Source organism: Squalius cephalus (assembly GCF_949319135.1).
Source record: "Squalius cephalus genome assembly, chromosome: 13".
Classification (NCBI taxonomy): Eukaryota; Metazoa; Chordata; class Actinopteri; order Cypriniformes; family Leuciscidae; genus Squalius; species Squalius cephalus.
In genome coordinates this window covers 14,977,835-15,005,667 of record NC_137134.1, presented here as the reverse complement: position 1 = coordinate 15,005,667, position 27,833 = coordinate 14,977,835, and the positions used below count along the sequence as shown (strand labels likewise).

Sequence of the window (27,833 nt, the reverse complement as noted above, 5' to 3'; positions counted from 1 at the left end):
GTGACCAGATTCGGTCCCTCTGAGCGAATAACTGAACCTTTCCTTACAACTCCACATTAGTCCGGTTACCCAAAAAGTAGGCAAAGGTTAAAGGCCATCTGATTGGAGAAGGCAGCTGCTCCCAGTGCTGACGCTTGTGCAAATGCTTCAATGTCCATGAGCGCCGCCCCACCCCCAGACCCTCCGCAGGCCCTCTTGCGTCTCTCCAGGGGTATATATAGACTGAGAAGGGAACTGGACAGTCCTGGCAGTCAAAATGAGGCTTTTCCTCCCCTTCTGCTGCCTGCTGTCTCTACTGGCCCTCACCGCTGCAGGTAAGAAGCTTAAAAAACTGGAATTTGAACACAGGCGGGCTGCTGAACCAAGAGCTGCAGTTGACTTCTATGTTTAAGAGTGACTGGCTTTTTGTCTGGGACAAACTGGCCTCAGGTTTAGCAAAGATAAAGACTGTAATCTGAAATCCTAGATCGGATTGCTTGTCCTTGGTGAAAATGAGAGCTGCATCGGTTGCATATTCATATACCTAATGTATATGGTGACATGTTTTACAGAATGGATATGTGTGGTTTCTTGGTGACAGAATTTCCTCTCATTTTTGTCTTTATGAACTTGAATATGTGGTTAAAGTAAGTTAATGCAATTAAATTGTTCCTTGATCTCAAGTGTGAATTATTCACTATATTCTGAAATATACTCCTCTTTTTCATTTTGGTTACATATGAAGAGTTCAGATGCAAAAGCCTCTAAGTGCCATCTGAAATTTTCTTCTAGAATGATCATTTTTATCAAGCTCGTATATTTAAGTTCAGTAATTTCACTTAAATGGCAATGCAAATTACCTATTAGTTGTCATTTAAGTGACATTACTGAACCTAAATATACAAGCTTGATAAAAATGATCATTAGAAGAAAATTTCAGATGGCACAGAGGCTTTTGCATCTGAACTCTTCATATACTTGTAAAAGTTTTTAAATATGCCTTTGAAAATATAAAAATATTATTTATTCATAAATATATATAAATATCATAATATCCATAAACACTGAACTATACAATCCATAAATATCAGGAATGGTGAGAGAACATTGTGCTTAGTACTTGTTTCGTCTTCAAACCAAACTTAGGTCTTCAGCCGGTAAAGTTTAAATCCCGTCTGGCTAGAGCGCTTCCCATAATGTTAACGCGTTAGGTCAGAGTAGGTGTCTTGTGTGGCTGTTTGAACGTATTTAACCACATGAGCGTTTACACTACGAAAGCAATCCGCTCGGATGCACTTTCGACTACCTCTGGAAGTATCCGATCGACCAAAACGCATCTTAATACCAGTTATAAACAGGGCCATTGTAATCTCGGATGCATCAGAGAAGCTACTGGCACAAAGGTAGTCTGCAGTCTTACAGATGTAAATATTAGGGATGCACCGATATGAACATTTTGGCCGATACCGATAACAGATAATTCTTTATATTTGAAAGCCGATAACTGATATATTGGCCGATAAATCTAAATCCAAATTTTTATATAATTTTTGAGAGCCTGATAACAAAAACAAAAGTATCACCATTAAAATCCATGTCCCAAGCACACAATTATAATGATGTTCGCATTATAATATTATGTAGCCTATATGACAGATGTTGCTCTTAACTGTATTTTCTTTTTTTCAAGTGATTCCAATCATATTTCAAGCAATTCAAAACCATCATGGTGAACAGTGCGCATTTGAAGTGTCTCAGCTGAAGGAAATCATACATTATTTATCGGCTTTAATATCGGCCAAATTTTCTTATTGGCCGATACCGATATGGTGGCCGATATATCGTGCATCCCTAGTAAATTTAAATTCTTATGTCTTGTTCTCTAAAACTCCAATAGAATTCATGATTCTATTCAAAATTGCAATCAACTGTAAGAGAAACAGTTGGCGGCTTTCTTGTTTCTAAGTAGTGCAAGAAAGCCAGTTACTGTTGGTCAAATAATTTGAGGCTGTAGCTTCCTCTGGCTTGCTTTTAAGTATTATCCTTGTCTGTCCTTGCATTGTTCTTGTTCTCTTTCTGTGTCTGTACGGTCAGGTGGAAAGGCCTAGTGCACTATGTAATCAGACACTCTTCCTCGGCCGGTTGCGTGGTCATGCTTCACAGCTCCACTTACACGCCCCCTTGTACTTTCTATCCGCATTTACACTTCCAGTCCACAGCTGCTGTCACAACGGTACTGTCTCAATCAGACTTTATTTCTGTCTTGCAGGCCTTGTAGGGGCAACCATTATGTTAACAGGACTTAAAGCCTCTGTCCTGCCTACTGTATGCGGCCTGTTTTAGCACCTGGGGTTTTCCCTGTACAGTCCACTCACAGCAGCCAAGCATACGCAGACATTACGCGCAAACCAGAGTAAACAATGTTGCTACACAAACGCATTCAATCAGCAAGCCGTACACACTGAAGGTATTTTAAAACACAGCCACACCTGCAGTATACAAATAAAACCAAACCAAATCAATACAAATTGAAACCAAATCAATACACTCTTAAGGCAAGTTGTAAATATTTTACGTTTTGGCGAACGGGTGGCTAAACCCGTTAGGTTTAGGTGTGAACCTTTAATCATATTTTTTTCCTAAAAATCATATATTTACGTACAAATCACGTCATGTGAATTTATATAAAATTGTCACCTCAAACAAAATATTCCTCATGAGATTGAGGTTGAATCAAACAGACAAAATGCCATGTGAATTATCGGTAACACTTTAGAATACTGTTCCATCATAAAAGGTACAATATGTAGGTTTTCGCCACCAGAGATCGCATTTTCAAAACAATAACAAAGGCAAGGCTTGATGATGCTATGAAGGAGATTGGAACGATGGGAAATGTCGTTTTCACCATCCTGAGATGTATGGAATTCTCTAATCATGTTCACGGATGAGGTAATTAATTAGATTTTGTATTAGCTGTACGTTTGATCACATTATTTTATGTCATCATAATGAATTAGGTGAAAGGAACGTGAAATGCAATGCTATATTAGCCTGTTACTGATAAGTGACTATTTGTCAAATGATTTCTTGGGTTTAACACTCTAGTAACTACTATTAACTACAAGAAATTCTGATTAACGAATAGTAAGTAATAGCGCTCAGTTGAATGTGGCAGTTAGCTATTCTATCAATATTATTGTTTTTTAATACCTCCCAGGACTAAGAACACTGAAAAAAATGATTCATTGACTAGTTGAATTTACTAAAAGAAATTATGTTAATTGGATCCACATAATTCATTTTAGCTACATTTAAACAAATGCATTACGTTGAACTAAGTTCAGCTTAATGCATTTGTTTAAATGTAGCTAAAATCAATTGCGTGGCACCACTTACGATAATTTTTTTTAGTAAATTCAATGATTTCAGTAAATTCATTGAATTTTCTAAATGTTTTTATCGTAAGTGGTTCCACGCAATTGATTTTAGCTACATTTAAACAAATGCATCAAGTTGAACTTAGTTCAACGTAATGCATTTGTTTAAATGTACCTAAAATGAATTATGTGGAACCAATTAACATAATTTTTTTTTGTAAATTCAACCAAGTCAATAAATCATTTTTTTCAGTGAACTACATTTTCATAATTAATGAGAGCAATGCACATTGTATAATTGATTCTAAAGTAAAGATCAGAAGTAATGACTCAAGTATTACCAAATCCTTTAGAGGGAACTGCTAATTATTTGGATCAGTATTCAAAGTGAAAAGCATGTTAACTCTCTAGTAATGACTTAAGTCATTGTAAACTTTTGAGGTTTTTGTAAGGTTTCAGATAGTAATTGCTTCAGATGGATTTGATTTGATAACCCTTGAGTCATTACTAGTGGGTTTCCATGATCTTCACTTTAGAAAACTGATCCAAATGACCAGTCATTCCTTTAGAAGGATGTAGTAACACTTGAGTCATCACTATCCAAACCCTTACAAAAACCTCACAAGATTACAATGACTTCAGTCATTACTAGAGTTATCATATTTTTCATTTTAGAATACTGATCCAAATAATTAGTGAAACTGTGCAACTTTTGAAACTTGCAGTCATTTGTGCATTTCTACTGGAACAATCCTGAACCTTAACTAGGGATGGAAAACATATGGAATTCATCTGGTTCAGATTCTTCTTAACAGTTCAGGTCCTTTAATGGTTCCATAAATGAATTATTTTAAAGAATAGAAAAAATAAATTAAATTTTATTGTCAAAAAAGTGCCATATACTTTAAATTAATTGAGAAACTGCTAGTGTTTGTGATACACTAAAAAGATCCAGATCATAAGATCATTCTCTCAGGAATTGGACTCAGTGCTGTTTATATATTTAATAAGAAGGACCAGATCATAAGAGTCATTCATTTGTGAATCAGACTTCATTGATTGCACTACAGTATATATTTCCGGCTGATTAGTAATGCAGCAAACTCTCAAAGCATTCAGTGAAACAAAAGATAAGTTTCCATCCACCTATTTTCATGTGCATTTTGGGATATTGCGTTAAAAAAAGCTGGATGGAAATGCCAAAATGTGCATAAATTCTAAAAATACATATTTTTTTATCTGATAAAACAACATTCATATAAATTCCGATGGTAACACATTTACCAAATAAATCCCTTGATGTGCAACACAAAAAAACTTGCGTGACTTTGCCTCAGCTGTGGATGTGATTTGATAACTGGACAAATTTCATTGCGCAGCATCTCAAATGTTAGTTTGATCATTCTGAAATGCCTGAGCCAAAGTCTGTCATCAAAATGAATTGGTATAATGACCTTCCAGAAGTGTCTCACATGATTGCATTGGATTTTCCCTAGTGACCAGAGCTATCTTTGAAAAATCACTCCTGTAGACACGACCATCACTGTGTGCTTGTAGAGTAGAATAGAGTAGCTTGGCAGAAGGAAGTCAATGGTATCAAAAAAGGAATGTACATTTACAAGCTGAACCTCAATGTCATTTTAGCAGAGAATAACAGAGAAACTCTTTCTCAGAGGGCAGGCTATTTGTGTCATGGTGAAGACCTGGGACTTGGGATCGAGCACCTGTCCATTCCTGTCCTCACCTCAGAACATACTGTCAAAGGGGGATGGGCTGCTCTCCGTCACTTACAACTTGGAAAAATGCATGTATATATGACTTAGTTGGTTTTATATTTTCATATGATGGAGCTGCTCTTATTTTTGCTCCCCAGCCATTGTCTAAAAACAATACCTGTGTGGATTTAAGTAAATCAAAATGGCAGAATATGATACTGAGCTATACACACTATTCTGTAGCACATGACAACTAGCCTTTCGGTCAATTTCAGTGGCATTTAAATAAAGACCTCATTATGAGGTCAGATAAATAGTTATCATTCCCTCATCCATTTTCTTGTACTATTTCACATTATTGCGTTGTTGCGATGTGATGTAACCATAATCTTGGACTGGTAAATAGGAGCAGTAAAGAGTAACTCTTATGATATAACATGGCCTTAGGCCTTCAAAAGTATTGGCACACTCATGGTTGCGTTGATGACACTCTTACACTTTGTCTATATGGCTTAAATACAGCTCTCCTGGGTCTGTGAGCGTATTAAGTGTGCAAAACATATCACACTTACACTGACCAGAGCCAATTCAATCAATTAGAGACTTCTAAGGAACACACAAGCCTGTCAAGAGAGAACTTTTACAAGCAAGTGGTCAAATGCCAAAGGTGGAACATGTTTATCTGAACTAACTATAGCCAATTTGGTGCCCTCTGCTGTCAGCACGATTTTGAAAAGTTGTTCAAGTGTTTCGAAAACACTTTCCCCCCATGTTTCACTGACAAGAATTAAGCCTAGTCTCAGATTAAAATGCATGTTTGAGCTGTTTTAACTGAAAGCAACAGTATCTTAAAATATATGAGAGCCAGTTTTGTCTCAAGATGCATGTCAGTAATGTTTTAGGGCCCATTTATAAAATGTCCTAATTGAAGTAAGGCCTAATCCAGGCTTTATCTAAGTCCTGTCTGTGAAACCGGGCCTACAGATTAATTTGGGGTTTGTCTTTTAAGGGTGCACTCTTAGTTCTGTGGGTTGCTATATAAACCTATGGTTCTTGACTCAGTTTTAAAGAACTCTTTATCCCAAAAAGGTACTATAGGGAGAAATGTCTTAAATGATTGCAAAATTTTACAGTTTAACAGTTTATTTCATTTTTTTTTTCTTCAAATTATGTTTATAAGCTGTTTAATTCATCAAATTTAATTAAAATGAAAAGTGAATTACAACAAAATTAATTAATCAAAACTAAACCAATAAAATGACCCCATGATGCACCCCTAAAAGGTTCTATATATGAAACGCCTGACAGAACCCTTTAAGGTTCTATATAGAACATTTTCTTCTATGAGTGTAATTTGTCCTTGAATATGCATTTTTTACACTTTAATACTCTAATGCAGTCCTAAAGTAGGCATATAATGTAGTACATAACAAATCTCCATGAATTGCATTGAAGGCCACTGAAATGGCTATGAACTGAAAAACTTCAGTCTGCAACAAATTATACCAGAAAACAATATTAATCCACAAATTAATGCACCGATATTTACAATTTGATGATTGTTTGCATAAAAGCAGAGCTGTACGTTTCAGTGTAAAGTTAAACCTAGAGGTGGGAATCTTGGTACAAAGCCGCCATGCTAACACCCTTATCAGAGCTGGAGGACAGTTTGAAAAATAAACCTTGCTCTTATGATCCACATGAACAGAAAAGACTTGGCGTTCTCTTCTCCTGCCAGCTCTGCTTCCTATTTCAGGATGTGATTCACATGAAAAGCATTTAGCTCTCATTGAGCGCATTCATCGCCGCATGAATCACAGACATGGGTCATCACCACAGACTCACATATTCACACCAAAGCAGCCAAGTCATGTTGTTCAAATTCATAAACCATGGTATTACAGCTATAACATTTTAAGATACAGTTTTTTACATTATTTAGGACAGTAACCACGGGTGTCTTGTTTACTGTGACGTTGTAGATGGTATGGTCTCAAACACAGAATGCTAAATGCTAATGTTATATGTCAGATACTTCTCTTCAGGAGAAGTGATGTTATGAGGAGGGCAGAGATGCGACTTGTACTGGTGATGCACCAATATTTCGGCAACCAAAAATATTCTGCCGAATCAGTTTGCACTTCCCTGTGACCAGAAATTATGCTAGAGCAGCAATATTTAAAATGAGCCAGTCTGAAATATAGTGAGGCGACTTGTTGCTGAAGAACTTTACTATGCCAGCAGCCATATCACCCTGTAGCTCAATAATGGTTGCCCACTGAAGCTAAACAAGGTTGAGCCTGGTCACTACCGGGAGACTTCCTGGGAAAACAGGCTGCTGCTGGAAGAGGTGTTAGTGAGGCCAGTAGGGGGCGCTCACCCTGTGGTCTGTGTGGGTCCTAACTCCCCAGTATAGTGATGGGGACGTTAAACCGAGGTCCTGACTCTCTGTCATTAAAAATCCCAGGATTTCCTTGGGAAAAAAAGAGTAGGGGTGTAACCCCGGCATCCTGGCCAAATTTGCCCATTGGCGTCTGTCCATCATCATGGCCACCTAATCATTTCCATATATATACTGATTGGCTTCATAACTTCATCTCCTCTCCACCAATAAACTGGTGTGGTGTACGTTCTGGCGCAATATGGCTGCCGTCGCATCATCCAGGTGGATGCTGCACATTTGTGGTGGTTGGGGAGATTCCCCCTTCCAAGCACTTTGAATGCCATGAAATGCATAAAATATAAATGTAACAAATTATTATGACTGTTTTATGACCTGTAAACAACACCTTGAACAGAATACGCAATCAATTACACAATTTTTATTAGTAAAACCTGATATTTGGTTTTCAACTAAATAAAAAAAAAAAACGTTTTTGGCGTTTCAGTAAAAAAAACTATTTTGGTGCCTCACTAACTTGTAGATAGTCATTTTTGTTGCCATTGTGTTGTAATAATTTAGATTTATTTATTTGACAGATGGTTTTATCCTAAGCGAATTACATTGTATTTAAGGTACACATTTCTTGCTTTCCCTGGGAATCGAACTCATGACCTTGTTTGAGCAACAGGAAGGCATGTATACAAATGTGATTTATACTTCATAATGTGGGAATGTGCTGAGTTATATATTGGTTAATTTGATTGTTTTCCTTAGCAGATGCAGTGGGGTCTGAGACTGAGCCGCTTGTGCCGCTCCAGCTGAAGTCTGAAGGTGAGCTGTTCAACTGCTGTGATGGCACAGAGGATATCAGTCAAAGCTCCTCCAATGACACTCCTGCACCAAACAGACCTGTCTGCCAACCCTGTGGCACCGGTGCTCATATTGACACCGCGGCAGAAGATGTCAGCTCTAACGAGGACGAAGAGGACGAGGTTGTTTCAGAAGAGAAATCTGATGAGTTGAGTCATGAGGAGGCCTCTTCTGAAGAGATATCTGAGGAGGAAGCACATGAAGAGGAGGCAGAAGTTGAGTTAGAGGCATCCAATGAAGTGGTGGAGGAGGAAGTTTTTGAGGAGGCACATGACGTGAGGGAGGAGGAGGAGGAGAATTCAGAGGTAGACAGTGATTTAGAGGCACAAATGGTTGTTGAGGAATCTGTCGAAGAGGAGATTGAGAAGGAGGTGGTTGAGGAAGAGGAGGCAGGTGAAGAAGAGGAACTTTCTCAGACTGAAGAAGAGGTAGCTGAGGTAGAGGAGGGTCTTCAGATCGAAGAGGAGGCAGATGAAGAAGAGGAACTTTCTCAGACTGAAGAAGAGGTAGTTGAGGTAGAGGAGGTTCTTCAGACTGAAGAAGCAGGTGAAGAAGAGGAACTTTCTCAGACTGAAGAAGAGGTAGTTGAGGTTCTTCAGACTGAAGAAGAAGCAGGTGAAGAAGAGGAACTTTCTCAGACTGAAGAAGAGGTAGTTGAGGTAGAGGAGGTTATTCAGACTGAAGAAGAAGCAGGTGAAGAAGAGGAACTTTCTCAGACTGAAGAGCTATTGGAGCAGGTGGAAAAAAGATCAGAAGAGGTAGCAGAGGAAGAGGACTTAGAAGAGGAGGCTGTAACAGAGGAAGAAGGAGTTCCTGAGGTTGAACCAGAAGCCTTAAAAATGGTGGAAACAGAAGAGATTGAGGAACTTGCAGAAGATGTTGTTGACGAGGTTGCTGAATTGGCCAAAGAGGCAACTGAGAAGCTTATAGAACCAACTTCAGAGCAAATCATGGTCCAAGAAGAAGTTCCTGCACCTGCTGAAGAAGTAACGGTGGAAGAAGTGTCCGATGATATACCAGCATCTAAAGCATCTGGTACAGTATAGTTCAGTCAGCATTAATAATTATTGAACATTTAATGTTAATATGAGATAAGATAATGTCTAATTGTTGAATTGCGATCAGTTTTCTAAAATTTTGAAAAAACAAAGCAGCGAAGGTCAACGAAGCAAATTTGCATGACCAACTTGAACCCATTGCAAAATCTGTGTGTGGAAATCTTTGCTAAATTCTCAATTCCTTGGATTCTTGTAGAAATGACTGGATTTCGCCTGCAAAAATCTGCTAAACAACAGTAAATCTGACTGCACCTCTGCTGCTGTTCGGCTAGACAAATTAACGAATTTTAGAAAATAATTAGGTTTTTTTGCGAAATTTCACATAATTGTTACTAATGTCACCCTTAATTTAAAATCTAATGTAATAAAGAGCTTCAGAATAATCACAAAGCTTCTGGTTAAACCCGTTATAGTGGAAATAACCAGAGAGAAGGAGTTATGTTGTTGTCCCGTCATTAGGGGGCAGGCTGGGACACTATTGTTAAAGTCAGTTCCTTGTGCTTCTTCACCTGATACTTTGGTCAAAGGGGGCACAAGAATAAACCCACCACCAAAATAACCAAACAGAAATAACACTTGGCACAAGTCCAATGGCCATTTATAACAATATGTTCTCTGGCCTGCATGGAGGACAGTTTTGTAATGGGGAAGAAATGTTTCAGATGCTTTTAATAGTACAGTGAGTGTGTTAAACTGGCTCCAAATAGAGCTGATGTAGATGTTGCAGTAGATAAACCCAAAATGACAGTTGTATTCTGTTTTGGAGCTAGGTTATTATTGCCAACTAAGATTAATATTAGCCAGTACATTGTATCCTGTGATTGTGATTCTAGTGTAAATACAGACGCAGCTTCTTTCCTCAGAGATCTTGTTTACTTCAGGTGTAAATTCAAACTGTGGAAATGTTCTGTTGATTCCACAACTGATTGCTTAAAGGGATAGTTCACCCAAAAATGATATTCATCCTCATGTTGTTCCAAACCTGTAAGAATTTATTTTCTTTTGAAGATATTTTGAAGAATGTCTGTAACCAAACAGTTGATGGGCCCTATTGACTTCCATAGTATTTTTTTCCCCATACTTTAGAAGTCAATGGCCATCAACAGTTTGTCTATCCATAGTCTTTAAAATATCTTATTTTTTGTACAGCAGAAGAAAGAAATGTATACAGGTTTAGAACAACTTGAGGGTGAACAAATGATGACAACATTTTTATTTTTGGTGAACTATCCCTTTAACTACAAAGAATGCCACTGATACAAAATACATCAAAACAAAATAGAAATATGTGAATAAAATAAAAACCAAATGGTAACTATTTTTTTTTTAAAGCCACATAAAAAACAAATGTTGATGACATGAGATTCAGGTTTTATGCTGGGTATTTTTCCTCTGGCAGTGGAGGAAACAACCCCCTCAGGTTCTGCCGCAAGAGATCGATCTCACATTGAAGAGACGCTGCGTTTGGCAACAGCTGAACCTTCGCGGGAATTTGTCGGTGAGTCATATACGAAAATACAAAATGATAAAATAAAGTATTACATCCTGTTCAGTATTACCACATCAGGCCAGTTATGTCTACATTAACCAATGACATTTTAGCTTGACTGAAACAATTTTGACTAAAAGCTAATTTTTCTGGTCACACGTCACCTATAATGTGCTTATTACTGTTTCAAGAATTTATTGAACTTCCCACAATGTGCACTGTAAATGTGATTTTTCTTTTGTCAAATCATTTATGTGGTTCATATAACATAATATTTTGAGTTTCTGTTGATTAAAACAATCTCCTTCATTGTATTAACTCATTTTTTTTTATTTTAATGAACTTAAAATGTTAAGTTCATTGAACCAATATTTTTTTTTTACAGTGAAAACAGTAATTCCTTTTGCTTATTCAATATCTTGAATCTTCATTGCAATGTTTATATAATCTTTGTAGCAATGTCTATGCAAACTAAAATCAGTCCCCAGAAAATTATCAAATTATAAACAAGTTCATTCTGCTATTATTATTTGTTTTGTAATCATTTCATCAACTCTACCTCTCATAGACGCTCTGAAGAAGCTGCAGCATATCTACCACACTGCGATTAAACCCTTGGAGAATGCCTACAAATACAATGAGCTCAGGCAGCATGAAGTATCAGGTGAACGGATGTTTCACATCATCAGATGACTGCTTTAATACCACAAAAAAGTGTCAAAATGAAGCCCTCACCTCAGTTAAACGGTCTGTTTTCTTCACACTGATCAGATGCAGAGATCACCTCTAAGCCCATGGTCCTGTTCCTTGGTCCCTGGAGCGTTGGCAAGTCTTCCATGATCAATTATCTTCTGGGTCTCCATGACACTTCACAACAGCTTTACACTGGTAACACATCAGTCATTAAATGGATGAATGCACAATGAAAGAACCACATTAAATGAGCTATTATATAAGAGAATATTAGTTCAACATACAACATCTCCTTCATCTCGCTCTTTTGCTTTCTCAGGGGCTGAGCCCACAACCTCAGAATACACGGTCCTAATGCACGGTGAGAAGGTTCGCAACATTGAGGGCATTGTTATGGCTGCGGACAGTTCCCGCTCCTTCTCGCCACTGGAGAAGTTTGGTCAGGGGTTCCTGGAAAAGCTGGTGGGAATCGAGATGCCGCACAAACTCTTGGAGCGCGTCACATTTGTGGACACACCTGGAATCATTGAGAACCGCAAACAACAAGAGAGAGGTGAAAAGACTGCATTGAAGACACAAAAAATATAAAGAGTCTAATATTTGAAAGAGGATATTCAGACAAAACGCATTGAATAATGTTAAACGTTCTGGCTTATTTGAAGCAGGGATAGCAATCGTGAAGATTTTAACCATTTCTGTTCCTTAATGGTTTCATTAATGATTATTTTAGTACTTCTAAGGAAAACATGCTTGGAAAAAGAAATTAAGTTCCATTTATGAATTATGAGATCATTTAAATTTTAATAAATTTAAAACAATTCTTGCAAAAATACTTTTTTAGAGGTAGTATAAATGCAATCAAGTTATTGGGCTTAACTATTAAACAACAATACTAAAAAAAAAGAAAGTTTGAGGTCAGTATGATTTTTTTATTTAGCAAGGATGCTTCATATTGATCAAAAGGGACAGTATAGACATTTATAATGTATAAAAATTATAGATTTGAAATAAATCCTGTTCTTTTGAATTTTCTATTCATCAAAGAATCCTGTAAAAAAAAAAAAAAATGACGGTTTCCACAAAAATATATTAAGCAGCACAACTGTTTTCAACAGTAATAATAATCAGAACTGTTTCTTGAGCAGCAACTCAATGATTTCTGAAGGATCTGAAGACTGGAGTAATAATGCTGAAAATTCAGCTTTGACATCACAGAAATAAATGACATTGTAAAATATATTCAAATAGAAAACTGCAATAATATTTCACAATATTACTGTTTATACTGTAGAGACTTTAAAAATCCAAAACATCTTACAGACCCTAAACTTGAATGGTAGTGTATTTCTTTAACTACACATTATATGAGCAACCAGCCAGTTAGTTGTGCATATTTGACTCACTAAAAATAATTGACTCATTAAAGTAATTATTTTGGGAATTGGACTACACTCCTTGTGCTGAATGCATTTACTAAAAGAACCAGTTCGTATGAATCATTCGCATGAGGACAATACTCAGTTTTGGCCGTGATTGGGCGGGCTTTGAATAGCAATTGGGCTGGTTTTGTTACGCAAACCTGCACAACCCTGACAATGCTTCACTGGTTGCACATTTACCCCCCGGTTTCACAGACGAGGCTTAAGCCTAGTCCTAGACTAAAATGCATGTGTGAGCTGGTTTAACTGAAAGCAACTTGCACTGGCATAATCTTAAAATATATCAGTGCCATTGTTTTGATGCACACCACCAGTAGTGTTTTTTTTTCTAAGGCATGTTTAGCGATTTAAATGTCCTAATTTAACTAAGGCATAATCCTGGCTTTCTCTAAGCCTTGTCTGTGAAACCAGGCCCAAGTTTTTTAGTTTTCGCGCCACAGATTCACTAGTGGTGTTTCGGCGCCACAGAATACGTATTTTAGTAGCCTACGGTATTCCCTCAGCATCTGAGTGCATTTTTTTCTCTCAAAAGAACCATTTCTGAATAAGAATCAGATTCTAAAATAAAAGTATAACATTCTGCCTTTGAACACGTTTACTCTGTTGTTGTCCTTTAGGGTACCCCTATAGCGAAGTGTGCCAGTGGTTTATCGACCGTGCTGACCTCATCTTCCTGGTGTTTGACCCAACCAAACTGGACGTGGGATTAGAACTGGAAATGCTGTTCAGACAGATGAAGGGACGCGAGTCGCAGATCCGCATCATCCTCAACAAGGCCGACAGTCTGACAACCCAGGACTTAATGCGTGTATACGGCGCCCTCTTCTGGAGCATGGCCCCCCTGATTAATGTGACTGAACCCCCACGCGTCTACGTGAGCTCCTTCTGGCCGCAGGACTACAATCCTGACACCAACAGAGACCTTTTTAAACGTGAGGAGATCTCCTTGCTGGAGGACCTAAATCAAGTCATTGAGAACCGCCTGGAAAACAAAATCGCCTTCATCCGCCAGCACGGCATCCGCGTGCGCATCCACGCCCTCCTGGTCGACCGCTACTTGCAGACGTATCATGAGAAGTTGGGCTGGTTTAGTGACCCACAGGAGGTTTTCCACGATATCGTCAGTGACCCTGACAAATTCTACATCTTCAAGTCCATTCTGGCCAAGACCAATGTGAGCAAGTTCGACTTGCCAGAACCGGAGGCGTACCGGGACTTCTTTGGAGTGAATCCTCCCAGCGGCTTTAAGGTCCTCTCCTCATACTGTGGCTGGACAGGAGGATGCATGCTGGAGAAGATTGATAAGGCCATCACAGATGACCTGCCGGCTTTGCTCAGCAGTTTGGCAGAGAAAAGGGAAGCCAAGGAAGTGGCAGCTGCAGAAACCAAGGAGAAACCCCAAAACCGTTGGCGGAGACAGTAAAAGAAGAACGGAGTGAGGGTTTATTTTCTACCTGAGGCACAATCAGTCAAGTCTGAGGGCACCAAAGCGTTGAATGAATGGATGGATGAGAATAACAGTTATGAATAAATGGTTATAAATAAAGCAAGGAAGGGAGGGAGTAAAAGTGACATAACATTTGTGAGATTCTGGGAAGCCAATTAAACACAGAGACTTTTACCAGTCTGTATAAAACAGATCTGAACGAAGGGAATCAGTGTCTTTTCTTTCGGTTATTCTTTTTCTTCCTTGTTCTAATTTAAATCGGTTTGCAAAACATTACTTATTTATACTATGTTCAGAATAAATATAACATGTCATAATATTATTTATTTCTTGTTTGAATGTCATGTGAATATGCTATATATGTGGTAGAAAGTTTATCTTGACTTCATTAGTACTTCAGTTCCACTTGTACATACTGATCATTTTCCTTTGTGCGGTTTAGTGGTATACGAGTAGTTGGTAAATGAGATGAGAATTTCATGTTGAGTTCGCTCATATTACTGCATGTTAATCCTGTGGTGACATTAACGTTTTTGTGGCTATTGATTTACACAATATGGAAAATAAACTGGATATTTACGTCAATAAAATACCTAAATAAGTGGATGAATTGTGAGACAAATGAAAATGATTTTTCACTTCAACATGTAGAACATACGAGAACCCAAAATGTCCACTAGATGGCGTGGCATATCATTAAACTGACTGCAATAAAACTACTGATCACAGTTCAATGCAATAACCTCTGGTTTAATAAAAGTACTGTTTATGTAAATGATTAGTCTTATCTGTTTTGATAGCGGCAATCTATGCATTTATCTATACAGAAAAATAAAATTTCAAGAAGGTAATTTGTGTAAAACATTTATACACATGAAAGCAAGTTTTTATGACTCCTATATAAGGGTTAGAATTGTGAATGCTGTAGCCTGAGTATACAATTGATAAGAGTTTTTAATTGAGATTTGCACTAAATACTGTGTTGCTAGTTATTCTCTTGTTTGTTTAACAATCTGCAGCAGTGTGTACAAGAAATAAAAGCTGTACATGCATGGCGAGTCCACAGCCTGGTGTTGGTCAAATTCCTGAACACACTCTTGTGCCATAAACTTTCCCATCTGACACGACACAGCATGTCTCAGAAACTGGACGTGATGAATGTCTGACACAGGAAGTGCGGGACGATTATCACTTGGATGTTACTTATCTGATAGATCAAAGGTCAAAACACACCCAGAATCTCAGGTATGCTCCTAGATGATGCTGGAACATACAGACACACACTCAATGGGAAAATACCATTCATACTATACTTCTATTGTTTTTAAGTAAAGTGGATTAAACGTACAACAGATTAAGGATAACCCTGAAGAAAACTGTTTTGGACAGACGACTTCACCAGTGCTTCGTAATTACTGGATAATGATTTTTTAAATATAATTTGACAATTTACACTTACAAAAAGTGAAATATAATATTCAAAATACATTCATTATAATCCTTTTCATTACTTTTTAAGATTTCCGTTACATTTCTAGGCATGTAAATCACTTTTTTTTTTATGTCCACATATTTCCAGGTTTGTATAACTGTGGGAACCATTTTAATTTATTTTACTTTATTTTTTCCCTCGAATACCTGAGGTCACCATTAAAAAGCTTTCATCAGTTTTGACGCCACATTCTGATAAGAATAAAATAAAAATAATAATTACATGCACTGCAAAAAGAGATCAGTTGACTTAACTTAAATAAAGTGAGTAAACCCGTTGCCTTAAAAGTAATTAATGCATAATTGAAAAAATTAAGTTATGTGGAATTGTCAAGTTCACATAACTTAATGTTTTCAATTACGCATAATGTTTATTACTTCATTTTAAGGCAACGGGTTTCCTCGCTTTTTTAAAGTTAAGTCAACTTATCACTTTTTACAATGTACTTACTGATTTTTTTTTTTTTGCAAACAAAAATAAAGAATTGCAAAGCTAATAAAGTATATATATATATATATATATATATATATATATATATATATATATATATATATATATATATATATATATATATTTTTTTTTTTTTTTTTTTTTTTTTTTTTTTTTTTTTTTTTTTTTTTTTTTGCTCAACACTTTATTTTTGTTTTGCAAAACTTTTTTTCTTTTACAATACTTTATTCTTTTTGCAAATCTATGTGTCATGCTTTTGACTCCATACTTTACTCATACATACTAACTTATTTATTACCACAGTGACAATTATTAATTACTCAAGGAACAGGTCAAATGCAGGTCCAATAGTGTCATGATTATACCCAACGTACCTGTTCTTTCTATGACATAACATGAGCTCCCTGCCCAGTTCCCAGAGAACTTCAGAACTTGAGTATGAGGAGTTCTCGTGCGTGCGCGCCGCCGTTAAAGAGCCCAGCGTGCGCGCTCCCCTGTAACTTGCCCCCTCCCCTGTATTTCAACATTTCAACACTGTAGTTAAGTTGTCCACCCCACGGCACGCCCACAACCATCTTTTCCGAGTGTGCTCAGAACATGGTGGTGTTGCTGGTGAACGCAGCGCCCGGGTAAGCGCCAACCAGCGGTGTTCAACTCCTACCTGAAGCCGTTCGGCTCTCACGACACCAACCGTTACCCTCAACAGGCTCGTGCAGACAGACAGGGAGGAGAACCGAGAGCGAACGGAAGAGGACGCAACGCGACACAGCTGCGGTGCGCTCGCCTGGCATGCGCTTGTCTACGAAAAAAAGCGGACTTGAACTGAGTTTTGGAGGAATGTTAAACAGACAAAGTGGGGATTAAAGAGGCGGATAATGTTGGAGCATTGGCGTGGGATTTTAAGCGATGGAGTGTGAGATCTCATTCTTCCTCTGAACTCCGTTGAGTGTTGAACTGCCAGCCCGATCAAACGACTTGAGGCCTGGGGGGGGGGGGGATACAAAACAAAAAAAACTTTAGTCTTTATTTTGAACACTTTGCATTGAAACTATTTGAGATTACCTCCAAGTAACTGGTTAAAAGGGATTACGCACAAACGAGGATAAACTTAACTTCAGCCCACTTTGACTTGTCAGAGTGCCTCGATGCCATCAGTATTTTCTTCTTCTTGGAAGTTGAAATCATAAGTGTTATTCGTCTTCTGGAGTTGGCAGATATGCACAGCCGCGTTGGCCCCTAGCGCGAGCGCCTGATGTCATTTGGGATTGTCACGACGTCAGCTTGAGCTTGGAAGCATTTTAATGCGCTTTGAAAGCTGGAATATTCACGGTTGACATCCGGAGTGTGTGTTCAGGAAAGGACGGGGCTCCTCCATGGGGATAGGCCGTCTTCTGACCCTCGACAGGGGCAGAAGTGGGGCAGTAACGGGATATGCACCGAGTTTTGACGGGAAAAGACGGGCAGCTTTAATGTCTTATCAGGCGTTTTTTCCCCCCTCCGTTTACGGGATATATTGGACGATTCTTGCTTCTACGTGATGTCGGAACATAAGGGAGTGCGTTGTTAGATATTTTTGAATCAATTTTCTGTGATTTTTGACACTAAAAAGGTAAAAGCGGTGCATTTAAAAAAAGTTTTCTCAGAGAAACCAGCTAATACTCTTTCGACAAATAGCAACCGTTCAGTTGTGAATTTGCTGACTTGTAAAGTTAAGTTAACTGACATTTGACCGAAACCGAGTACTACAAGAAATGTGTGAAATCTGGCATTTGGAAATATGAAATATAAACTTGCATTACCTTTGCATGTCATTTGGAAATGGAAAGTAAATTCAAACATCGTCGAGCATTGGAGAGGGTGTTTGAGGGACAGTGTTGACTGGATTAAAAAAACTAATTTAAAAACCGTTTCAGGACACCCTATGTGAACCAACCTCGTATATTTTCAGCCATACTTACTTGCTCTTGTTGTGTTGAATGCAAATTTAAAACGATGTGCTCAAAAAAGGAGGCTGAGCGGATGACAGTGCGTCAGTCTCTCGGAGCAAAAGTGCACACATGCGCGTTCACGCGCCCCTGAGCCATAGAATATAATGGAATTCGAGTGCTGACGTAATCGGATAAGGAACTGCTCAAGAGTCCAAGACGGTCCATCTCCATAGTGAATGCACTTGCAATTTCGTTCTGGCTGGACTCTTTTCAAAAACAAAACAGTGTTTTTCGTGTCAAATGCCACTTCCTCTGTACTGTCAGCAGTAGGTGATATGTGATAATTAAAAGTCAGTTGTTGTCTCATTGCCATGGCATTGCCAGAGCAGCACCAGCCGCTACACGAGACCGAAGTTAGGTGTGATAGTGAAGGGGGAGCTGTTACTGTGCAGATAACCGACAGCCGGGATCAACAGGTGGATCCAGACCAAGAGGTTGACCCTGTCGACATGGGCTCCTCCAAACCCTGCAAATACAGCATCTCGTCAAGCTGCAGCTCAGGGGAGTTGGGTGTTCCCAGGGCTATGAGGACTCATCTGAGCAGGCCGAGGAGAGTCCCGCAGCTGTTCGAGAGGTCTGCCGCGCAGTGCTGGGACCCCAAGTTTGACTCCTCCATACTAGAGGAGGCATGCAGGGAACGTTGCTTCCCGCAGATGCAGAGAAGATTCCGCTACATCCTGTTTTACCTGGCCACCGCTGCGCTGCTGTGGGGGATTTACTTTGGGATCAATAGCAACAGGTGTGACCCTACAAACTTCCTGGTCCCCACGGCAGGGTTTCTTGTGCTTTGCCTTCTCCTCCTCTGGTTTACCTTCTCAAGGCTGTATGCGCGATTCTACAACCATGCCTCCTTCTTCCTAACAGTGATCATGTTTGGCATCACCCTGGCGCCCCAGACGCAAACTGCTCTCTTTGCTCTTTTTGATGGCCAGAAAGCAAGCAATCATTCACTACTACCTGCTTTTCCAAATGCTCCTTGTATATCACCAGTTGGGACATTTTCACTCTGTATGGAGGTGCTGCTTTTGCTGTACAGTGTATTGCATTTGCCCCTGTATGCGTCGGTGCTTCTAGGCCTGCTGTATTCTGTCCTCTATGAAGCTTTAGGTTGGCTGCCCCTTGCTCAGTCGGATGGTAGTTATGTAGGGTCAGGGGTGGAAAGTTCAGACTGGCGTACTCCAAGCTGGCTCGGCCCAGGTAAAGTCCTGCTGCACCTGTGCGCACACGTCATTGGCATCCACATATTCATCATGTCCGAAGTGCGCTCTCGGAGTACCTTTCTCAAGGTGGGTCAGGCGATCATGCACGGGAAGGATCTGGAGGTTGAGAAGGCGCTGAAGGAGCGGATGATCCATTCTGTGATGCCGCGGCTGGTGGCGGACGAGCTGATGAAACAGGGAGACGAGGAGAGCGAGAGCTCAGGGAAACGATACAGCGCAGGTACGTGCTCCGTCGGCACTGCCGCCGCCGCGACCTCGTCCAGCCCCAAAAACAACAAACGTAAGAAGAATTCCATTCCTCGAGGACAAATCATTTTCAGGCCCTTCAACATGAAGCGCATGGAGCCAGTCAGCATCCTCTTCGCTGACATTGTGGGATTCACCAAAATGAGTGCCAACAAGTCCGCCCATGCACTGGTAGGACTGCTGAACGACCTCTTCGGCCGCTTCGACCGTCTTTGCGAGTTGACCCGCTGCGAGAAGATCAGCACTCTAGGAGATTGCTACTATTGTGTGGCGGGCTGCCCTGAGCCTCTCCCCGAACACGCATACTGCTGTGTGGAAATGGGGCTTGGGATGATCCAGGCCATCGAGCAGTTCTGCCAGGAGACATCAGAGACCGTGGACATGCGTGTTGGCGTTCACACCGGCACCGTGCTCTGTGGCATTCTGGGAATGAAGCGCTTTAAGTTTGACGTCTGGTCCAACGACGTCAACCTGGCCAATCTTATGGAACAGCTGGGCGTTGCGGGAAAGGTGCACTTGTCGGAGGTCACAGCAAGTTTTCTGGATGACTGTTACGAGAGGGAGGATGGACGAGTGATGGAACGTGCCGGGCACAGTGTTGCTGATCAGCTGAAAGGTAAAGACTCAAGAATAATTTTATCAAGAAGTTTTATTTTTTGAATGCATACACTGGGGTGCAAAAGTTTAGTGAAAATACTTCTGGTTTGCTTCTTTTTATTTTTTTTATTTTTTAGGTTTAAATTTAATTTTGAGCCACAGATTTGTAATGTCAGACTTTTGCACTCCAATCTATGGCACTTAAGCTGTTTTATATTTGTGTCGTTCCCTACTTTTTTTATTGACTGCTGTTTCCCAGCTTTGCTTTGATGATGAAGATAAAGATGATCATCTTTTATTGTGCACCCTGTAGTCATGTCCTCTCAGGACTCTGTACAAAGGGCTGCAACTCTTCTCTAGTTTTATTGCACCCTCATTTAATCTCTTTAGTTACTTAACTGAAGTGAACTGTGGAAAACGATTATTGTCTTAGACTTTTTCTGCAGTCTGTCGCTGTGTCCTCCTCAGGACCCTGTATAAAGGGCTCCAATCACAGTCCAAAATTAACTCCCCTAGTGCCAGATGCTAAAGAAAATCAGCATTTGGAACATAATTAAAACCAGTTGGTTGGTAATAATTGTAATATTAAATTGTAAGAAGGAAAATATATTTTATTTATTATAATAAAATATTTTTTATAAAAATTAAATGTAAAAATAATTAAAATTACAGTAGGTAATATTCCTTCTCTTGTTTTTCATTAACTCGCCACAGCCAGGTGTGGCAAAAAGCTAATCTTGGCTGCAGATATTTTTCACTTTTATGGCGCCCTCATATAATCTCTTTTGTATCTTAATTGTAGACTCGCTGTCAAGGCTCGTTGTTCATCTGTAGCTCTATTGTATCGCTGTTGTAGCTCTTTTCATTGTGGCCTCCCTTTGTAACAGTCACGGTTGCATTCACGGTTCTGCTTTCTCAATAACATCAATGTCTGTATGAATGCCTATATCCAGCAGAGCTGTTGATTTAAAGTCGTAGTGACAGATACAAGCAGAGGTCTCTATTTTTTTTCTTTACCCTGGTCCTTCTCTCGGCCTCTCTCCCTACCCGTGTCCTTAATATGAACCCTTATTTTTGTTCCCTAACTGAACCTTTCGGGATCTCCTCCCTCTTTATCAGCGACACCCCTTCAGACATCCTCTTGTCATAAACTGAATAATAACAGTATACCAACTCTGTAAACCCAATCCTTATGGTTTAGAAAACCGCTCCTGTATTTCACCAGCATCTTTAGATTCGCTCCTTGTTGATGACAAGGTTCATTGCGCATTGGTAATTAGGGGTCCGGGTTCCTAAAAGTCATTGAACAATTAGCACACTTGTTGAACTCATCTCAAGCTCCAAGTAGACTAGAAAGTGCTGTACTCCCTCTGTAAGAAGGAAGTGAAGCTGACGTTTGTGGACCGGGTGGTCTCGCAAATGGCCCTCTGCCTTGGTGCCAGTCATGTCACCCCATGTGACCGTCTGATTCCAGTGGGTGGGTGGGTGTGAACAATGGCACATGCTAGTAACCCAGCTGTGTGAGGGATGTGTCACTGTCTGTCTCACAGCTAGCGATTCTATTTGCAGTGTTTTCCCTGGACGTTACCTGGCTGCGGTCTGACCCTGCTGTACACCTTGTGTGTTCTGCTTTCAGACTGGACACAAGCTGTAAAACTATATTTATAATGGTTCATTCTGGGGTTAAGATGGCCATTATACCAATAATAGTTACTTAAGCGTTTGGCAATAAGCCCCGTGAAGCCGTGTTTTACAGTGGATTTAGAGCAGCTAAGGGTCGTTGTTAGGCACGACGCGGAACGGAGCGAAAACACGATAAAATGGTTACTCCATAAAAATATTAATTTTAATATTTATTTTATTCATAAAATAAACACCAGCAACAATTCCTCTGCCAAGCAATGTAGTTTCAAAGAGGTTGTTAATGTAATGCAGTCACAGGTGTATGTTTGTTTAGTACTTTACAACGACTTTGAACACGGCTCAACCAATCAGAATCAAGGACTGGAACTATCCGTTTTATAAAAGTAAATTAATAATTACCAATATTATTATTATTACCACCATTGTACTTTCATGCTTGGCAAATGTCATCGCAAACGAATAACTTTGTCGTTTTGTTGCTGCAAAACGCTATTATTATTAAAAAATATATAAATATTACTGACCCCAAACCTTTGAACTGTAGTGTATGTTTGGATTTGTGTGCATGTTTGACAGGTTTGTGTGCAGGTGTACTTTCATATTTGCATGTGCTCAGTTTGGCTATAATCCGTTGCGCCGCTGTGCTCCCACACTGTGAAACAAACAGACCTGTGAATTATCACTGCAGCACATGGAGTCTAATTAGAAACCAATTATATGTGTTTATTTCCTCCTGCCTGTTTCACTTTTGCAGTCCTCTGGCCTCCGATCACACACTGACCACTGGGGCCACAGACTACTATGTTATTTATTTTATTTAAAAAAATGTTAATGTTAGTCTATTGTTAGCCTACCAAATTGTCCCGTGGCGGCGGCCAGAGGACGACTGGCCAAAAATGGCTCCAGGGGCCTTGTGGGGCCATGATCCAACCCTGGTCAACAGATCCAGAGTAAGTGTAATATGCATTTTGATGGTGCTGATCCAGCCTGGTTTGGCAATTTTTGGTGCTTATATTAAATTAAACCTTGTGAATATCACAGTGATTTTCATTTGGCCATTAATTTAAAGACTATTAACTTGTAACTTTATAGATTATGTGTGTGTGTATGGGTAATCAAGTAAAATTGCTTCAGTCCAGTAAGTTTTCCTTTTGAAATATTAATAACAATATAAGTTATTCTTGCGTTTACTTTATAAAAATCAGTAAAGATTTCACAGACACCAGTACCACGACCTGAAGGGGGACGTTTTTACAATTATACAAAAAAGTTTATAAAAAGTGCGGCTCGTAGTAGGTTATGTACAACAGGTTTTTATCATGTTAATCATTTAGAGGCCATAGAAATTTGTGTATCAAATATGATACAGTTGGCTTTATAGGGTTCATAGATTAAACTTTGTAGTGAAACTGGTCACAGACTCTGTAATATTGATTAATTTGAGTCAGTTTCCATTGCAACATCTCTATTCAAAAATCTGATTTGGTAATATTTATGTAACTAAATGTTGTTGTTTATATTGGTGCATTTAGTGTTGCTTTAGTATGTTTAGATAATTTACAGTATTTTACTTGGTTCCTCTGATTAAAAAAGAATCTAAATAAACAAATTAAATGACCATTTTAAATATTAAAATGGACACGCATCTTGAAATGCCAATGTTGCATTTTAAGCTATGTGAGCCAGCCATAGACCCAAAGCAAGTTGTTTAGTTGGAGCAGATCGGAGTGTGTTCTTGCAGATAAGGAGCCCAACCCTGTTCACACACATGGACACACTCGTGCCAGGAGATATAGACGAGCTCTTTATTTGGGAAAGAAATTCCCTTCGTCCATATGTCGTATAGACATGCGTAAACAGTCATATTTTTGTGTCATATACATATACTCTCAGTATATACATGAAGGGCACAGAGTTTGAGCAGGAGTCTGTCCATTGAACACACAAGGAGAGTCTATCCTCATTCCTCTCCTTCTCATATCGTTCTCTCACTCCAAGGTCACGAGTCTGGTCAAGCTGGACAGGTTTGTCCAGTCTGTCAAGGAACTTAAGCCACAAGACGAGTGTATGCGGGTACAAATACACACAGCTGTGAGGCTTTTTCTTTCTTTAGACTTCCATAATCTTGGTTTTGATTTGGAAGTCCATGAAGCGAGCAAGTAAACTGCTGGTTCATCTATCCCAAAATGAGTTTGTTCTATATATAGGAAATGTTTGGAATGGAAAACTAGTTTGCTATATTCTGCACGCCATTTTTTTAAAGCATGTTTTTGGGCTTTTTCGCCTAATTAGACAGGCTGGGAACCGTGGGAGAAGAGAAAAGGCAATTGGACTGTGAAAGGACCTTGAGCCTAGTGTGGCTATCACCAGACCAAGCTCAATCTTTTAAGATTGAACATTAGTCTGGGGAGTCTGCTCTGTGTTTTCTATTGCATAAGAGGCGTGATCAACCGGCATAGTTCAAATGACTCTGTACGCAATTGGATAGTCCTTCAACCAATCAGACCAACGATCCGGGTGCCGTACTTTGCTTCTCTGTCATCATTGTGTTAAACCCGCCAATAGCGCCAGGTGGATAAACCAGTTTGTGATTGGTCTCCACAGATTTGTAACGGAAGCAGGATAGAAAAATGTACAGGTTTCCAGCCTGAGCTGCAGAGCAAAATCAAATCGCCGGCAGATCGGGCTGGGTTTACCCAGCCTACCTTGAGCCGTGACTAAAGTGCAATCGCACCATTTATGCACGCACTGCCCAGCCCACACAGCTACGGCTCCGACTCTAAACTCATGACCTCATTACGTTGCATGTTTAATTCGGCGAATGGATTCCCAATGGGATTTCTGTAAACCTTGTTGTTGTTGTTTTTTGCACTTCACACTTAATTATGTATTAGTAAAGCTTGGCGTTATGGCCCAAAAAATGATCACAATAAAAAAATTCATATCATTCGATATCAATAATTATTACGATAAATGTCAAATCTTTATTTCTTTCAAGTTTAAAGGCAGATTTTTGCTCCTGTAAGTTGTTGAAACCAGACCGTTAATTGTGGTTTTAAACTACTCTTTATTTTCAGAACATGACAGACACTTGCCAAACAGGTGAACATCTCACAAATCTGAAGGAGAGAACATTCTTTTACACATTTCCAGTCTTTTTTCCTTAAATATCTTAATACATAAATGAATTTCTTAGTTTCTGCATGTTCTAACAGGTGGATATTGTTTCAAGTCATGTTGCCTGACTTTGTGCTTCTTCAGCTCAGTTTGCAGTGCAGGCTGCAATATTAATATTACGCGTTTTGTCTCTTAGAAATGCACATTTGACTATAACTTGATTTGACAGTATAGGAGTAGCTTGAGTTGGAATGATTTATGTTCATTAACAAAATACAAATACATATACAATATACAATTGTAACAACCTAAATAGGGTAAAATGTACATATTCTGACTGTTTGGGACTCTACTTTTATTAAAATTAACCATTGGTCATCTGTAGCATCATACATTTAGATCATGATAACCATGCGTAAAGCACCTCACTACCATGGTAAAATGTAGCTATATAGTTTCTATGGTATTTGTATGAAAAACAGTAGCCTAAATACATTTAGTATTAAATACAAATGCACAAATGCGTCAGCTTAATAAAAAAATATTGTAATTATGTTATGTTACTCCTTTAATACCTTTAATAATATAATAAAATTCCCACATTTCTGCCACAATACCATGGTGCAGTTAGTTACTACTGTAAATCCAAGCCTTCTGACTGTATCGTTGCGCACAGTGTTTCTCCGGTTTGTCGGCGCTGATTCATCTGGTTGACGGCGCTGACTAATTTAAACCTGATCATCAGGTTTAAGACTGCAACTAGACAAGCAAATTATATTTTAAGCTCCAGATGCACGTCTAAACGATCAAATACACACAAAAATGTCAAAATGAGAGTATTGGAGAAGTATAGGCTGCACTTGGAGAGTATTCACCTAAAACGCAGTTTGTCTAAAATAGGCGTAAATATTTTGATCATGTTTTCAGATTCCTCTCTGCCTTGAGCTGCAAGCTCTTGACTACGATGTAGAGTAACAGTCTTGCCAGGTGATGTCATGACCTGTTCTTGACTAATCTAAAAAATCTTCCTCTTTTTCTGGAGAAACATGCCGCGGCGTGTTCCCTAACTCGCGCTCTGAAACTGTTGGCATATTTAAGCTCCGGAGGTTTTAGTTTTTTCCTTTCCTTTTCTCTCTTTCTCTTAACACTCAGCTTTTACATCACCACACCACTGTGCGTGTGTGTTGACACAGCTGGTTGGTTTTGTGTGTTTGCCAGGCTTTGGCCTTGGCGTTGCTTGTGAACAGGTCAGGGAATTACTTTGATAAGACACCTTCCTGTAGCCGGAGGTCAGAGTCATGTTGTGTGTGTGCGTGTGAAAGTGTGCATTACAGAGCATGCGCTGTGAGAGGGTTTTTTATGCCTATGTTAGAGCATAGATAATAATATATAAATACCTACGTGTGTTATTTTTGTAATGTGTGCATTACACTTTTTCTACTACAAAAGGTTGACTCAGACTACAGGCTCAACCACAAACATGCACTGTGACCTTCAAGTTGCATGACATGCATTGCATGTTCGCACGTCAACACACCTGCCCACATAGACAGGACTGTCGCTTCAGAACTGGTATGTCAGATTCCCAGTGGTGACATATGAAGCTGTGTGTGTGTGTGTGTAGATTTTTAAAAGCAATGATGCAGTTGATGTTGCTGGGCATTTTTTTTTCTTTCATTTAATTTTTTTTATTTTTAAAGTCCCCCTGTGGTGAAAATCAAGTTTTTAATGTCCATGTGGTGTTTTTAATATGCTTTAAGACAAACCATGTGCAAATTCATTAGTCAACTCCATTGCTGAGTATTTTCTCCTTAAAACTGCAGTGAACCAAAGGCGGTCTCAAAAATGCGGTTTGAAATCGCTGGTGTCTCTGAGGTCACAAACTACCATGTAACCAATCAGATCAACAACGTGTGGTCGTCAACCATTTTTTTTTCGTATTTATTTCTGCAAACATTGGACATATCTAATAGACGTTAATCTTATTACTAATCTTTTCCACTAGATGTTATCCTCTTATTTACCTGGCACAATGTTACAGCGGGGACCCTTTTATTCATGCGGATGCAGATGCGCCTTTCAGCGTGAAAGACGTTCCAGACAGTTTAAGGGACTGTCACTGTCCCGATCGGGCCAGTGCTGCATGTTCACGAAAGTTTATCATTTTTACGTGTTTTCAAGACTTGCCAATTTAAGCATTCAAGCGCACAAAGACTCGAGAAGTTTTGTGTGCGCACGCATCGAAGCACACACAGAAAGCTGCAAGTCTCAGTCTTTTCAGTATTTTATTGGGCCCAAAACATGTCTAAAAAAAAAACAAAAAACAAAAAAAAAACTTAATGTTTAAAATTTAAAATTATTGTTAAATTGCTTTTTGTTTACTAAAATATAATTTAACCATTTAAAATGAGGGTCCAAAAAAAATAAAAATGGGAAAAAATGAATGGGAAAAAAATGGGAAAAAAATGTAACCGAAATTGGGAAAAAATAAAACAAATTTCATGGGGCCCTACTTTAATTTTATTTTCTTGCCTCTTTTATATTATTTTATTACATTTAGTTGATTGATACTTTTTTAGGTGAAGTTTTAATGCTTTTTATCATGCTATTAAATTAAATTGAAGTT

General features: G+C 39.0%; 2 protein-coding genes across 3 annotated transcripts in view; both read left to right on the top strand.

Moving 5' to 3' along the window:
* Nucleotides 1–174: 174 nt before the first annotated feature.
* Nucleotides 175–15,511, top strand: LOC307169280 (uncharacterized protein). Of its 2 annotated transcripts, none has more exons than XM_079889819.1 (7): nucleotides 175–314; nucleotides 8,232–9,362; nucleotides 10,785–10,883; nucleotides 11,443–11,538; nucleotides 11,646–11,762; nucleotides 11,887–12,120; nucleotides 13,624–15,511. In XM_079889819.1, the coding sequence occupies exons 1-7, from the start codon at nucleotides 257–259 to the stop codon at nucleotides 14,427–14,429; spliced, it is 2,541 nt and encodes an 846-aa protein (XP_079745945.1). In that variant the 5' UTR covers nucleotides 175–256; the 3' UTR covers nucleotides 14,430–15,511. The 2 variants fall into 2 exon arrangements, with proteins under 2 accessions (XP_079745945.1, XP_079745946.1); XM_079889820.1 differs by having other exon boundaries at nucleotides 210–314; nucleotides 8,235–9,362.
* A 1,880-nt stretch (nucleotides 15,512–17,391) lies between these two features.
* The window catches only part of LOC307169355 (adenylate cyclase 9), a 46,814-nt gene continuing 36,372 nt past the window's right edge, over nucleotides 17,392–27,833 (top strand). The window contains exon 1 of the mRNA XM_079889952.1: nucleotides 17,392–20,465. Within this exon, the coding sequence (XP_079746078.1) occupies nucleotides 18,695–20,465 (1,771 nt within the window). The 5' untranslated portion in view covers nucleotides 17,392–18,694. The remainder of the gene's footprint in view (nucleotides 20,466–27,833) is intronic.

Bases quoted from the DNA above. Each gene is read 5' to 3' on its own strand.
- LOC307169280 (XM_079889819.1), top strand. From the start codon at position 257: ATGAGGCTTTTCCTCCCCTTCTGCTGCCTGCTGTCTCTACTGGCCCTC. The intron at 10,884-11,442 runs GTGAGTCATATA...TACCTCTCATAG, and splicing joins ACCTTCGCGGGAATTTGTCG to ACGCTCTGAAGAAGCTGCAG. The intron at 11,763-11,886 runs GTAACACATCAG...TTGCTTTCTCAG, and splicing joins TTCACAACAGCTTTACACTG to GGGCTGAGCCCACAACCTCA.